Source organism: Rhinoderma darwinii, chromosome 12 (assembly GCF_050947455.1).
Source record: "Rhinoderma darwinii isolate aRhiDar2 chromosome 12, aRhiDar2.hap1, whole genome shotgun sequence".
Classification (NCBI taxonomy): domain Eukaryota; kingdom Metazoa; phylum Chordata; class Amphibia; order Anura; family Rhinodermatidae; genus Rhinoderma; species Rhinoderma darwinii.
In genome coordinates this window covers 79,674,780-79,689,056 of record NC_134698.1, presented here as the reverse complement: position 1 = coordinate 79,689,056, position 14,277 = coordinate 79,674,780, and the positions used below count along the sequence as shown (strand labels likewise).

Genomic DNA, 14,277 nt, shown 5'->3' with positions numbered 1-14,277 from the left:
AGACGAGAAGAAAACACACAGTCACGCTGAAATGTTCAAAATTCTCATCTGAAGGATTTATTACCAAACTCAAACTGTTAAACTGAAATTCAGAAGGGGTGTAGGCTTGAGGTAAACCAATCAGAGACAATGTAACAATATTTGTTATTCAGTAAAAAGCATACAATAAAATACATCATTATAATTCTTCAGACATTATGTTTACAGGTTTCTTATCTCTCTTTTGGACAGAATGTCCTCGTGGAGATGGGGGGGAGACCTTCCCTCACGCATACTTGCCATCCCCCCATCTCACTCCCATCTCACTCCCTGTCCATCTTCGCATGGGAACCAAGGTCAAAGATAAAACATACGAAATCAACATTACTTGTATTAAAGGAACAATGTCTTTCTTATTCACTACAAAAGAACCAAGGTGGGAACTCCAGACAAGACGCTGCTGCATGAAACTAAATCATTTAAACATTATCATCACTTTCACATAATACATATCTTAGTAATTCGGCCTCCTGCTTGATAATTCACAATGTAATTTCATACAGAGAATATAAGCAAATAAATCATCCTTCACACCCAGCACAAGAGATAATAGGTATCTTCACCTCCCAGTTCAAATTCTGTAACAGAATTCATTTGTAATACTAAAAACTGATGATAATGTTGGGCATAAGTGTTGCAAACATCAAAATCCTGGGGGTAATGCTCCATCAGATGGGTGACCACATGAGTTAAGTCTTGCTTTAAAGTTTTTCCCAAAGTAAGAAAACTTTGAGACACAGATGAAGAAGGAGAATCATTGGACGAAACCTCGGACAAGTCACCGATTCGTTCAGTCACAGACAACTTGATGGAGCTCTCCCATGACTTCTTCCATTGCTTTGGCCGTAAGCGTTTCGTGGAGTCATTGTCTGAAACGTATTTGGCATCTTCCTTCTCTTGTTCCACGATGGCATTTACAGCTTGAGAAAGCAAATCCCCTTTTGTTTCGGTGATTGAGTCTTTTATTACTTGAATTACTGCGCTCTTTAACTTCTTATAAAGAGATTCAAGTTCCTCGGTTTTGTCTTCTAGAAGAGGATCCTTAAGAACCTTGTGTTCTAGATCAATCAAGTTTTTGCTGGCGTCCAACAACTGATTTTTCTTAATTTGTTCTTCTATGTCTTCAACTAAAAAAAAACAAAAAAAATAAAAAAATTTGAGACAAATACTCTTAGATCATATCCTATATCACCACCACAGATCAATGGCATTACATATAACATTTTGCTGAGAAAATAATAAACAAGTGACAGTCCAGACACCTGCTATTTATCTCTGCTTAAAGGGGTTGTCCAGGATTAGAAAAGCATGCCTGCTTTCTTCCAAAAACAACACCAAACTTGTCCACAGGTTGTGTGTGGTATTACATTTCAGCCCCATTCACTTCACTAGAGCTGAGCTGCAATACTAGACACAACACATGGACAGGTGTGGCGCTGTTTCTGGAGGGAAGCAGACATATTTTTCTAATCCTCGACAACCCCTTTAAGGATGATGATACCACATAGGGTATGCCAAAAAAGTGCATGCTAAATCTGCGGACCACATTTTAGGACACAAATAATATACATAAGTAGATAAGTTACCCCATGGTGTCATGTCCATGTTTAATTACGTGTCCTGTCTTAAGGTGGAAGACTAATTATTGAGATGGCTCAGGATGCTCACAGGAAAAGTTCTTACATGGCATGGTTTACCATGACGTGCCAATTATGTTCTGACTGTTGGGGCCAACCATACCATAGTACCATGACACGACAATTGTGTTCCTACTGAGGGGACTAACCATACTGTAGTACCATGACATGACAATTATGTTCTGACTGATGGGGCCAACCATACCATAGCACCATGACATGACAATTATGTTCTGACTGATGGGGCCAACCATACCATAGCACCATGACATGACAATTATGTTCTGACTGATTGGGCCAACCACACCATAGTACCATGACATGACAATTATGTTCTGACTGATGGGGCCAACCATACCATAGTACCATGACATGACAATTTTGTTCTGACTGATGGGGCCAACCATACCATAGTGCTATGACTATGATAATTATGTTCTGACTGATGGGAACAACATGCCATAGTAATATTACCATGACAATTATGTTCCTACTGATTGGACCAACCACACCATAGTACCATGACTATGACAATTAAAATCAATGAAGATTCTTATTATAGCTGCTCTCTCTTTCCTCAGAAAGGAATTGATCAATACCCCACAGCTTCTCAGAAGTGCACATATTATAGTTCTCCTCCTAGTATCTCCAGGAGAACCATTCAATATTTGACCGACCTCAATAATCTAATAATCCACCTCCAAAGAATCCACAAAACGAATATAGACCAGTTATCACGGTATATCTTACCTGTTGGCTCCTTCTTTGTCTCATCCGGTTCTTGATTATGTCCTTTAAATTTATTGGGCGACAAGGCATTTATCATGCTCTTTAAGACGCCATGTTTCTTCTGACCTTTGTCTTCGCTGTTTCTTTTTTTCCCATTTTTTTTTTCCGTCATCACCAGTTGTGCCACTGCAGCCATTGTGGATTTAATGTTCTTCATGTATAGAAATGCACTACAACGAGAGGAAACAAAAAAACTAAGAATGGTTTAAAGTGGCTTCAGCCAGCTTTTTTTCATGTCAATAAATCTGTCATTAGAATGAAAAAAAAGTGAAAACTGTTTTCCTGTTTAGTATTTCATATCCTGGCCGAGTAACCTCAAGCGGTTGACTACAGAGCTGCTGGAGGCAAATGCCGTTATACACCATGATTACAACTTTTATTAGGCTCCTCTTATATAATTAGCTTTGTCAGACTTTTCCATCACGCAGTATTCTCAACAAGCAAATCAAGCATTAATTGGACACACGCAGGTATGAAGAAGATCATTTATAGCCTGGTGGTTGTCATCAGATCTTTGTAGGGTTGGATTTTGCATGTTTGATGGTCAGTTCCACCCGGCATCCCAATTATGCTGTGAACTGATGTCGCTCTGGGTGCAACTGACCACAGGACGTCGTCGATATACCTCATAGAGTGCTGCATAAATCACATTGCAATCTACTAAGACAGCTAAGCCACAGATGAGGCAAATACATGGGCTTCACGATATGAGCTTGGAAGTGAACAGAAAATTAAAAATGTGCATTATTATAATATGAGCTATAGCTATAGGGGATGCCGAGATAGCAGTGACCAATCAATACACCATCAAATAATCTCACTGTGTATTGTGACGATCAATACAAGAGAAATTGATGATATCGCCACATGTTCTGCCATCAATACAATAGGCACAAGTGACATCGTAACATATTTAGGCAATCAAAACAATAGAGGCCTGTGACATCATAGGATATTCAGACAATCAATACAATAACAACCACTAAGTTATTAACCTATACAATAAAATACATCACTGGATATCTCACTTATAGGTGACATCATAGGAACCAGTGATGTCACTGAGTATCTTAGATATCATTACAGTGAGAGCCAATGACATCTTTACATATTCAGCCTGTAGTGGATGTAGAGGTAGCAGTTACAGCTTTTATTGGGTCCCATGACTTACCCCTCTGATTTTTTTGATTTTTATATATATATATATATATATAGAAGCATAGAACACAGCAACGGCACCAGGACTTCAGAGTAGATGAAAGCAAAAAGTGGATTTTATTCATCTCAATACAGCAACGTTTCGGTTCAACAGGAACCTTTCTCAAGCCATAATGAACTAACAGAGTGTCAAATATTTATAGGAGGAGCATACATAAATCAGCAATAAAACAATTACATGTATATTTCCATCAAAACATAAAGAATAAAATATCTCAATCTTGTGACAATGCATTCAAAAAGTGCACAAAGTTCCTCTACTATAGATCATATAGGAGCTATACAGTATACATAACAGGTGCACTAGTAATCATATAAAACACTGTAAACCAAGGCAATTGGAAATGATTGGAAGCAGGCAGAAGCTAATTATAATTAGGCATAATTAAGCAAAGAAGTACTTACTGTACAGCGTTCAGTCTTGCAGGAAATAGGAAAATGCGCCTGACACACTCGTGTGTGTCTACTGCGCATGTCTCAAGATGGCGCCCATACCGGATATTAAATCCGGTGGAACGCATCAGGAGTCACATCGCCACCGCGCATGCGCCACGATGGAGCTTGCGTTCCACCCCTACTGCGCACGCGCTGGCCGGGATATGTTACAAAAATAGAGCAGAGGGATAATTTACTATGGCATCAAATAGATGTTTAAACACACTCTCCATGATGTAGTGGATCACAAGAGCGATCCCCCCGAGAATTATATAGGTTTTAAACCAAATTCTCAAATATCGGGAGGTTAGATCCAAAGTCATACAGACAGATTATTGTAAATGTAGTATAGCACCCCCTAGTGGTAAAAATGTAGATATATGTCATGATAACTCATCTAATTTGTCTGTAGACATCAATAGGGCAGAGTAGAGATATTATACATAAAGGAAAAATGAATATTCCAAAAAGGATATCAAACATTCATATTTGTATGCATGGCAAAAGAATGCAATTCCCAAGATAAGGCTGCATATATAAATGTCAATGCTAACTAACGGCCCATACTAGAAAGAAGACCATAATGGACATACATAAACATGACCAAAGAGGAAGTGCTAACATCCACAACAAAAAAACTGCTTTGGTCTAAATACACATTTTCGGATAGATGCTATTTTTTAATCAGTTATCTCATAGAGGCTTAATGAATATAAATTCTCTCCAGGCGTGACATGAACGTTTTTTGAACATGAAGACTTCTGCCGCTTTCCAATACCATTCCAAAATTGCTTGACATGTGGTTTTGTGTCTAAAACATACGGAAAAAATGTGACAAGAGAAAAAGGAAAATATGTTAATATACATAATATGTGAAATATAAAAACAGAATAAAAGATCTGTATGTTCAAAAAAAGGTCAAAATAAGACCTCAGTTGAAACACACATCATACACACAAATTACACCTTCGAGAACGTCAACCAATCCTATCTCAATGGATCTTTTGAAGAGACTAGTTGTCCCATCCCTATCTCAGATATGTGGGCCACAGGGATATTCGATATTCAACCCCTTAGGAGACATAGTCTCCAATTTAAAAATCCACTCGAGCTCTTTTCTTTTGAGTATCAGACCCCTATCCCCACCACGTCTCAACTGAGGCACCGAATCAATCACTCTAAATCTCAATTGTGATAAGCTATGTTTTTTCTCAACAAAGTGTCTTGACACCGGTAGATCTTGCCTCTTGGTATTAATATTTGATTTATGATTTCTCATCCTGAGACGTACCTCTGTAGTGGTCTCACCCACATAGTGAAGACCACATGGGCAACTCAACAAATAAATGACATAAGAGGATTGACACGTGAAAAAACCTTTTATGTTAATTGGCTGGCCAGTTTGTGGGTGATTGAAGACGCCCCCTTTAATCATGTTGTCACAGATGTTACAACTAAGACATGGGAAACACCCATGTTTCGGAGGTGCCAAAAACATCTGATTTTTCCGATGTGACCCAATATCGGCCTTCACCAAACTATTTTTAATAGTTTTCCCTCTCCTATACGCCATCATGGGCCTCTCCTGGAATTCAGTAACCTTTGGAAAGGCTCTCCCTAACATCTTCCAGTCTCTCCTCAGAATCTCACCAATCTGCGGGCTTAGTGAGGAGAAAGTGGAGATAAATGGTAGTCGGGCATTCTTATCCCTAGCCACCTGACCAACGAGGAGATCCTGTCTATCCAACAATTCAACCTTCCGTCTATTAGAATCCAAGACATAGTCCGGATAGCCCCGATCAGAAAACTTTTTACACACAATGCTGAAATCACTTCCTTATAGCCAGCTGATCAGAGTGAAGAGGATAGTTTGTCAGGAGGACAGAGTATCCTCAAGACTCGACCAAATGTGTAAAAAGTTTTCTGATCGGGGCTATCCGGACTATGTCTTGGATTCTAATAGACGGAAGGTTGAATTGTTGGATAGACAGGATCTCCTCGTTGGTCAGGTGGCTAGGGATAAGAATGCCCGACTACCATTTATCTCCACTTTCTCCTCACTAAGCCCGCAGATTGGTGAGATTCTGAGGAGAGACTGGAAGATGTTAGGGAGAGCCTTTCCAAAGGTTACTGAATTCCAGGAGAGGCCCATGATGGCGTATAGGAGAGGGAAAACTATTAAAAATAGTTTGGTGAAGGCCGATATTGGGTCACATCGGAAAAATCAGATGTTTTTGGCACCTCCGAAACATGGGTGTTTCCCATGTCTTAGTTGTAACATCTGTGACAACATGATTAAAGGGGGCGTCTTCAATCACCCACAAACTGGCCAGCCAATTAACATAAAAGGTTTTTTCACGTGTCAATCCTCTTATGTCATTTATTTGTTGAGTTGCCCATGTGGTCTTCACTATGTGGGTGAGACCACTACAGAGGTACGTCTCAGGATGAGAAATCATAAATCAAATATTAATACCAAGAGGCAAGATCTACCGGTGTCAAGACACTTTGTTGAGAAAAAACATAGCTTATCACAATTGAGATTTAGAGTGATTGATTCGGTGCCTCAGTTGAGACGTGGTGGGGATAGGGGTCTGATACTCAAAAGAAAAGAGCTCGAGTGGATTTTTAAATTGGAGACTATGTCTCCTAAGGGGTTGAATATCGAATATCCCTGTGGCCCACATATCTGAGATAGGGATGGGACAACTAGTCTCTTCAAAAGATCCATTGAGATAGGATTGGTTGACGTTCTCGAAGGTGTAATTTGTGTGTATGATGTGTGTTTCAACTGAGGTCTTATTTTGACCTTTTTTTGAACATACAGATCTTTTATTCTGTTTTTATATTTCACATATTATGTATATTAACATATTTTCCTTTTTCTCTTGTCACATTTTTTCCGTATGTTTTAGACACAAAACCACATGTCAAGCAATTTTGGAATGGTATTGGAAAGCGGCAGAAGTCTTCATGTTCAAAAAACGTTCATGTCACGCCTGGAGAGAATTTATATTCATTAAGCCTCTATGAGATAACTGATTAAAAAATAGCATCTATCCGAAAATGTGTATTTAGACCAAAGCAGTTTTTTTGTTGTGGATGTTAGCACTTCCTCTTTGGTCATGTTTATGTATGTCCATTATGGTCTTCTTTCTAGTATGGGCCGTTAGTTAGCATTGACATTTATATATGCAGCCTTATCTTGGGAATTGCATTCTTTTGCCATGCATACAAATATGAATGTTTGATATCCTTTTTGGAATATTCATTTTTCCTTTATGTATAATATCTCTACTCTGCCCTATTGATGTCTACAGACAAATTAGATGAGTTATCATGACATATATCTACATTTTTACCACTAGGGGGTGCTATACTACATTTACAATAATCTGTCTGTATGACTTTGGATCTAACCTCCCGATATTTGAGAATTTGGTTTAAAACCTATATAATTCTCGGGGGGATCGCTCTTGTGATCCACTACATCATGGAGAGTGTGTTTAAACATCTATTTGATGCCATAGTAAATTATCCCTCTGCTCTATTTTTGTAACATATCCCGGCCAGCGCGTGCGCAGTAGGGGTGGAACGCAAGCTCCATCGTGGCGCATGCGCGGTGGCGATGTGACTCCTGATGCGTTCCACCGGATTTAATATCCGGTATGGGCGCCATCTTGAGACATGCGCAGTAGACACACACGAGTGTGTCAGGCGCATTTTCCTATTTCCTGCAAGACTGAACGCTGTACAGTAAGTACTTCTTTGCTTAATTATGCCTAATTATAATTAGCTTCTGCCTGCTTCCAATCATTTCCAATTGCCTTGGTTTACAGTGTTTTATATGATTACTAGTGCACCTGTTATGTATACTGTATAGCTCCTATATGATCTATAGTAGAGGAACTTTGTGCACTTTTTGAATGCATTGTCACAAGATTGAGATATTTTATTCTTTATGTTTTGATGGAAATATACATGTAATTGTTTTATTGCTGATTTATGTATGCTCCTCCTATAAATATTTGACACTCTGTTAGTTCATTATGGCTTGAGAAAGGTTCCTGTTGAACCGAAACGTTGCTGTATTGAGGTGAATAAAATCCACTTTTTGCTTTCATCTACTCTGAAGTCCTGGTGCCGTTGCTGTGTTCTATGCTTCTGTCTATCTCTTTGGGGAATTGATTCAACCCCAGGTAACGAGCACATGGCCTGATTTCCTGGAAACCATTGGAGTGCTGTGTTCATCTACCTTTGGACTGTATATATATATATATATATATATATATATATATATGATGATTATATTGTGTCACAGAGTCTTGTAAGGCCATCACTAGACATAGAAGTTGTAAAGGGCTCATGGCCAAAATCTGCCTAACCCCCAGCACATTACAGCACATTAACACATCCCAACAACATATTGCAATTGGAAGGCCCAGTACTTCTTTACCCTTTGAACCTTCCCATCACTTTTAGGAAAAGTAAATAGCTTGTTTCTTCGACCAGGAACTGAGTGAGAATTATCAGGGCAATGAGGGTCATAGGCTCCATTAAACTCAGTGAGAGCTGTATAAATCTGTATGCAGTTAGCTCCCTCTAGTGGCAGATGAAGGCAGGTGGAATGATGTTATTTAACTCTTTATCGATAAGCAGAGGATTCAGGGCCCATTTTAAGTAAATCAGTGCTCCAATTCCTATAAACATAAATGGTGCAGATTGGCTGCCCCTGATTGCCTAACCCGTCTATCCACCCCCGCCCTGGTGCAGCTCCCTCCTCCCTTTATCGAAATTGTTATGCATGCCCTTGCAAATAAGCAATTACTTCATACCACCCCACCCCCACCCCCTAGTTCAAAAGCACATTTGAGACTCACAGCCATTATGCCATTTTTTGTCTATCAAACAGTCAAGCAATGATTTATGGATTCCTTTAGGGGCAAAGTGCCCTATTCAGATGGCATTTCTCTGTCTGTTGCATAATAATGTGTAATAGGCGGTTGCACATTCTAATGCTGCGATCTAAGGAGCTAAACTTGTCGCTTTTGGATCAATTTCCATGACTGTAAATACCATTAAGGCATCAATAGATCAGTGGGTTCCCCACTTTACAACCGCATAGCAATCAAGGGTGCGGGAAAACATCCTATGGGGTTAGGAATAGACAAGCACCGGACCCCCGGTCCCGGATATTAGGTGTTTGGAATTAGCGGTAGTCCCAGCCAGCACCAAAAGAGGTGAACCGCATGTTTTAAAGGAACCCCATATCCTCTTCATACAACCATAATAGTATGAGGCCTTGTGTGCTTTCCCCCTTCAGGGAGATTGAGCGCCCACACCACCGCCTGACAGTCACAATCACCTGAGGCTGCCTCAAACTTGATCCTCTGCCAATTCTACCATCCTGCTCTTATAATAAGATTAAGTCAATAGAAATCAAATTTTCTATAATGCACTCCAAATAAAAAATATGATGTCCATAGCTCGGCACCTGCCGATGGGGGATGGGAATAATGTTTTGAGAAATGTTATGCTTATATCATGAGATTGTGAAATGCGGTAGGGGAACCGGTTGTTCCTGAATATAATAGTGTATTATTAATCTAATTTAGGATTTCAATCGAGGACGCTTTATTAATTAATATTTTATGTTGTACTTACAGGGTATATGATTATTTTATAGTAATCCTGTGATTGGGAGATCGTGGTATTTGTACACTTTGCCTGCAGCCACCACTAGGGGGAGCTAGGGAGTTTCTTGCATACTGTGTTATTATGGAGCACAATGTACAGACAGTATGAAGTAAGCTCCTGAGCGCCTCCTAGTGGTGGCTGAAGGAAGACAGAGCTTTACTATGTAGTTCTTAGTCTATGTCTATGTAGGGGATTTGGAGCTCTGTATAGGAATAAAAGAGCTCCGACTGCTATAGAGATAAAGTAAGAAAGTAATCAGCACACAATTTTGGCTCTATGGTCAAAAACCGTAAGATCCATCAACTTTGTGATATCTCTACTTTACCTTTTTGCTTGTGTTTACTTGATTTTCTTCATATTCTGCTTAGTTTTGAAAAAAAAATGGCTATTGTTACCTGGAAACCATCAATAAGCTACTGTTGACGGATCTGTTATCAATTGCCTCTGTGTAGTATTTTAAGTCTATAATGCTCTCCTGCTGTGAATGGTTTGTGGGTCTGGTTGGTTCATTCACATCTGAGCACCTAGTACAAGTATTGGGTGTTATGGCCATTCTTGGTTACAGAAACATGCCATAATTATAATGAAAATGCAAACAGATCTGTCAACAGCAGCTAGCCAGCTTATTGATGGTTTCCAGGCACTAAAATATATTTTCTACATTGCATAGAGTAAACTAAATAAACAGAAAAATAAGTTTAAAAAGTAGAAAAGTAAAGGAGATATATATATATATATATATATATATATATATATATATATATAATACTGGATTTTAACGGGGCTCCACCCAAATCTCAACTTAAGTTACTAAGCCTGAGGACATCAAGCCCTAATGCTTTAATACATAGACTACAGTATGTTAAATCCTATGGAAGCCGGCACATCCTTGCTTGATTGGTCAAAAATAGGGACTGTCCCTTTAAATGGGTGACACTATAGAGTTTTGACTTAAGGTCTTAGTCATTCACAAACTCCTAAACACTCAAATGTGTGATTACTCCCAGACACTTGATCTTTGTTCATCAAATATACAATGTTTTGCAACAGGAAAGATTTTGGAAACAAAGGCTGGGTCATTGTGGCAGACACGTTGAGAAAATTTAAAGGAACAGTACAGCTAAAGTCAGCATGTGCGGCTGCAGTCCCAAGCGGCAGATTTTATTTTCTGCGTCTAAAATTCAGTTCCATTCATATGAATGTGGTTGTTTCTGCAGCAGGTGCGTAGATTTCTGCAAGTGTTATTCGGATCGATGGAACGCAGAAATTTCTGCAACAAAATCTGCCGCGTGTGACTGAACCCTGAATGTGTCTGGAGGCCCTCAGCACAATACTGGACATACAGTAGGGATCATAGGGCAGGGATTTCTTACCAGTCATCCCATTAATGAACACCACAGTCAGCCTCTCCCTTGGCTGATAACAGGGAGCAATACAATGCATCTATCCGCACAGCAAATGGAGAAAAGGTAAGATTTGAGAGGTGTATGTCAGGTACAATTATGTTGTCTACAGTCCAGTCAGTGCATGACAAAGCATCCAAGAAATTCTGATGACTGGTGCATTCAAGTGCCCGCTGCATCACCAGCAGAAATCCACAAATCATGGCATAGGATGAAGGCGGAGGACTTTGCATTAGGCATTTAAAAATAAATTATAATCTAAATGTAGCAGAGCTGAATATGTACTTTATGGCAATGATACTATGCGACACTATTGCACCACTGCTACATTTCTTAAAGAAACAGTACAAAGAAAATGTTACAGATGTGCATTCCTTCCAATGATGAAGTCCTACAATTGTTTCCTTACCTGTGAATGCTGCTGGTGCGGGGTTCTGGATGTGTAAGTCTAACTCGTAGGTTGGCACTGCCTGAGCTCCATGTATAAGCGTGCCACTCTATATATGTGATGTGCTGGGCTACACCCAGCCTGTCTATACTCCCAGCCCACTGATCTCATCATCACTGACAAAACTTCCCACCGGCTTGGAAAACCCCATGATAAAGCCCATTCTGAGCCTCTTCTTAAAGGGTCTTTTATGGATTTAATGTGATCGTCCGCAGATCTAGTTAACCCTTTAAAGACCAAGCCTTTTTTTTGGGGGGGGGGTTTCTCCTCGTCACATTCACAAGAGCCACAACTTATTTAATTTTCCTGTCCATGTAGCTGTATCAGGGCTTATATTTTATTGCGGAACAAGTTGTGTTTTTTAATGGCAACATTTTGGCTACATATTATTTATTGATTAATTGTTATTGTTTCTTTTGGGGGGAATGCAAAGAAAGCAAAAATAACGCCATTGTTTCTTGCATTTTCTTTTTTTACTTGTTTATAGTACAGTAATAATAACATGTTAACTTTAGTTTACAGGTTAGGCTTCGTTCACATCTGAGTTGGGGTCCCGTTCTGACGTTCCGTCGAAGCTTTCCGTCAGAACGGGACCCTGAACAGACACAAACGGAAACCAGAGGTTTCCATTTCCATCACTATTGATTTCAATGGTGATGGAGCCGATGCCGTGGTTTCCGTTTGTTTCTGTTGTGCACCGGACCCATCGTTTTGCCGGAAGCAATAGCGTGGTCGACTACGCTATTGCTTCTCTATTGCTTCTGGCAAAATGACGGGTACGGTGCACAACAGACAGAAACGGAAACCACGGCTCCGGCTCCGGCACCATTGAGCTGTGCAGCTGTGTGTCCATCACTTGACCAGGACAGCTTTTATTCACTGAAAGTAAGCAATGAAGGTTCCCATTTACAAGCAGAGATCTTGAAAAATGTGATCATTTGATACAGAAAATATATTGGAAAATTGTGTAACTTTTTATTAACCAATGAATAACCTTCAGCAGCTGAAATCGGAATACCCCTTTAACTTATCTCTAGTGTTGGCCACCAGTTGCCTGAAGATCAAACCAACTACCTCTAATATATCTAATAAAAATGGGGGACTGCGCAATAAGGAAGATACATGGATTGGGAGGACACATCTTTAGTTTCCGGTTTTTGGCCGGTGAAGGGGGGGGGGACGCATTTTGGGTTATTTGGACATTTTTTTAAGGTCAGTGCAAATCTCAGCTTCCAATTTTCAGTTCCCCTCTTACTTGGAGGAACAGCCTATCCATTTAATGCACGTCCTTGTGCACTTTTTTTTTTTTTTTAAGATGTTGCAATATTTCAGAGAAATTTGTGTTACATATTATTGAGCTAATGAGAAAACGGTAAATTATTAATAGGAAAACACTAGATCCTTTGTATTGTTATACTACCTCTATGTGGAGACTACCCAGGAAAAGCATCCTGCTGTCCATACCAGTGTATTTGTCGTTTTTCTACGTATGTGTGATGTCCAATAGTTCTGAATTTCCAGTAATCTAGCATGATGAATCATTAAAATATTGCTGTATATGGTCACCAAACCCCAAAATAGAGACAATAGAACTTTTGGAATATCAGAAAATAAAGAAAAATATCATCGATGTACCGAACACCTAATTTGACTAAGAAGATTGTAACTGCATACAGCCACACATAGAGCCGACCTAATATACAGAATTAGTTTCTATAAAAGTCCAAATTTGATATTTTTGTTTTCCAGAATAATAATATTATAATCATAATAATAATAATAACTTCATTTATAAAGCCCCACAGAGAAGTATATGGGCAAGACTTTGGTTCTAAACACCCTGACTTTGAACATAAGCCATATTGCATGCTACCAATTCCACTGACACCATGCACGTGGCCTCTTGACACCTTCAGCTATCTCTTTGGGACATTTCCTAAATAGAAAGTGCATTGGGTGAGAACATGATGGAATGTGATTTGTAATCGGCCACGAGATATATTTAGTGTCATGAATGGTAGCTGGTAAATGTGTTTTCACACAATGGAATTTTTCTTATCGAGCATTGCTATGTGCCCGGCAAGAGCGGTTCACATGGCCGACCTCACCAACCCTCTTAAGGTAATAGCTGAATTCATTCATGTTACAATAGAATGGGGATTCCAGGCAGCAGAATGTGTGGGATCGGTGGTTCAAGATTCAGGTGCCTAGGTCATCTGGGCCAGTGACGCCCCCTTCAGTACAATAAGTCTTAGGCTTCCTAGGACTGAGCATAACCAAAGCAAGGATTTCCTAATCACGTATTAGTTACTCTTAATCCAAATCACTTTAAGGTAGAATATGTTGACATATTGTTCTCACCCATAAGATTACGGCGCCATTGTATACAGCTCATATAAACCAGCGGCTTACCTAGGTGCATAGTGGAGCATGTGCCCAAGGAGCTAGAGGGGAGCCAACAATCTTTGCCTCAGGTGAACAAAAAGACTAAATAAACAGCAAATAAAATGGTACTGGACCTGCTGACGGGTTCCCTTTAATTACCATCCCATTCATCGGTCACATGATATTTATTACATGTAGCTTCCGGGTGCGGAGTTGGATTAGTTTT

General features: G+C 39.6%; 1 protein-coding gene across 1 annotated transcript in view; it reads right to left on the bottom strand.

The window, feature by feature from the left end:
• Positions 1 to 11,701, bottom strand: part of LOC142664872 (tumor necrosis factor alpha-induced protein 2-like) — a 30,156-nt gene extending 18,455 nt beyond the window's left edge. Inside the window, exons 1-3 of the mRNA XM_075844276.1 lie at positions 11,628 to 11,701; positions 2,427 to 2,635; positions 574 to 1,166 (exon numbers count right to left, since the gene is read on the bottom strand). Of these exons, the coding sequence (XP_075700391.1) occupies positions 574 to 1,166; positions 2,427 to 2,622 (789 nt within the window). The 5' untranslated portion in view covers positions 2,623 to 2,635; positions 11,628 to 11,701. The remainder of the gene's footprint in view (positions 1 to 573; positions 1,167 to 2,426; positions 2,636 to 11,627) is intronic.
• Between the last annotated feature and the right edge of the window lie 2,576 nt (positions 11,702 to 14,277).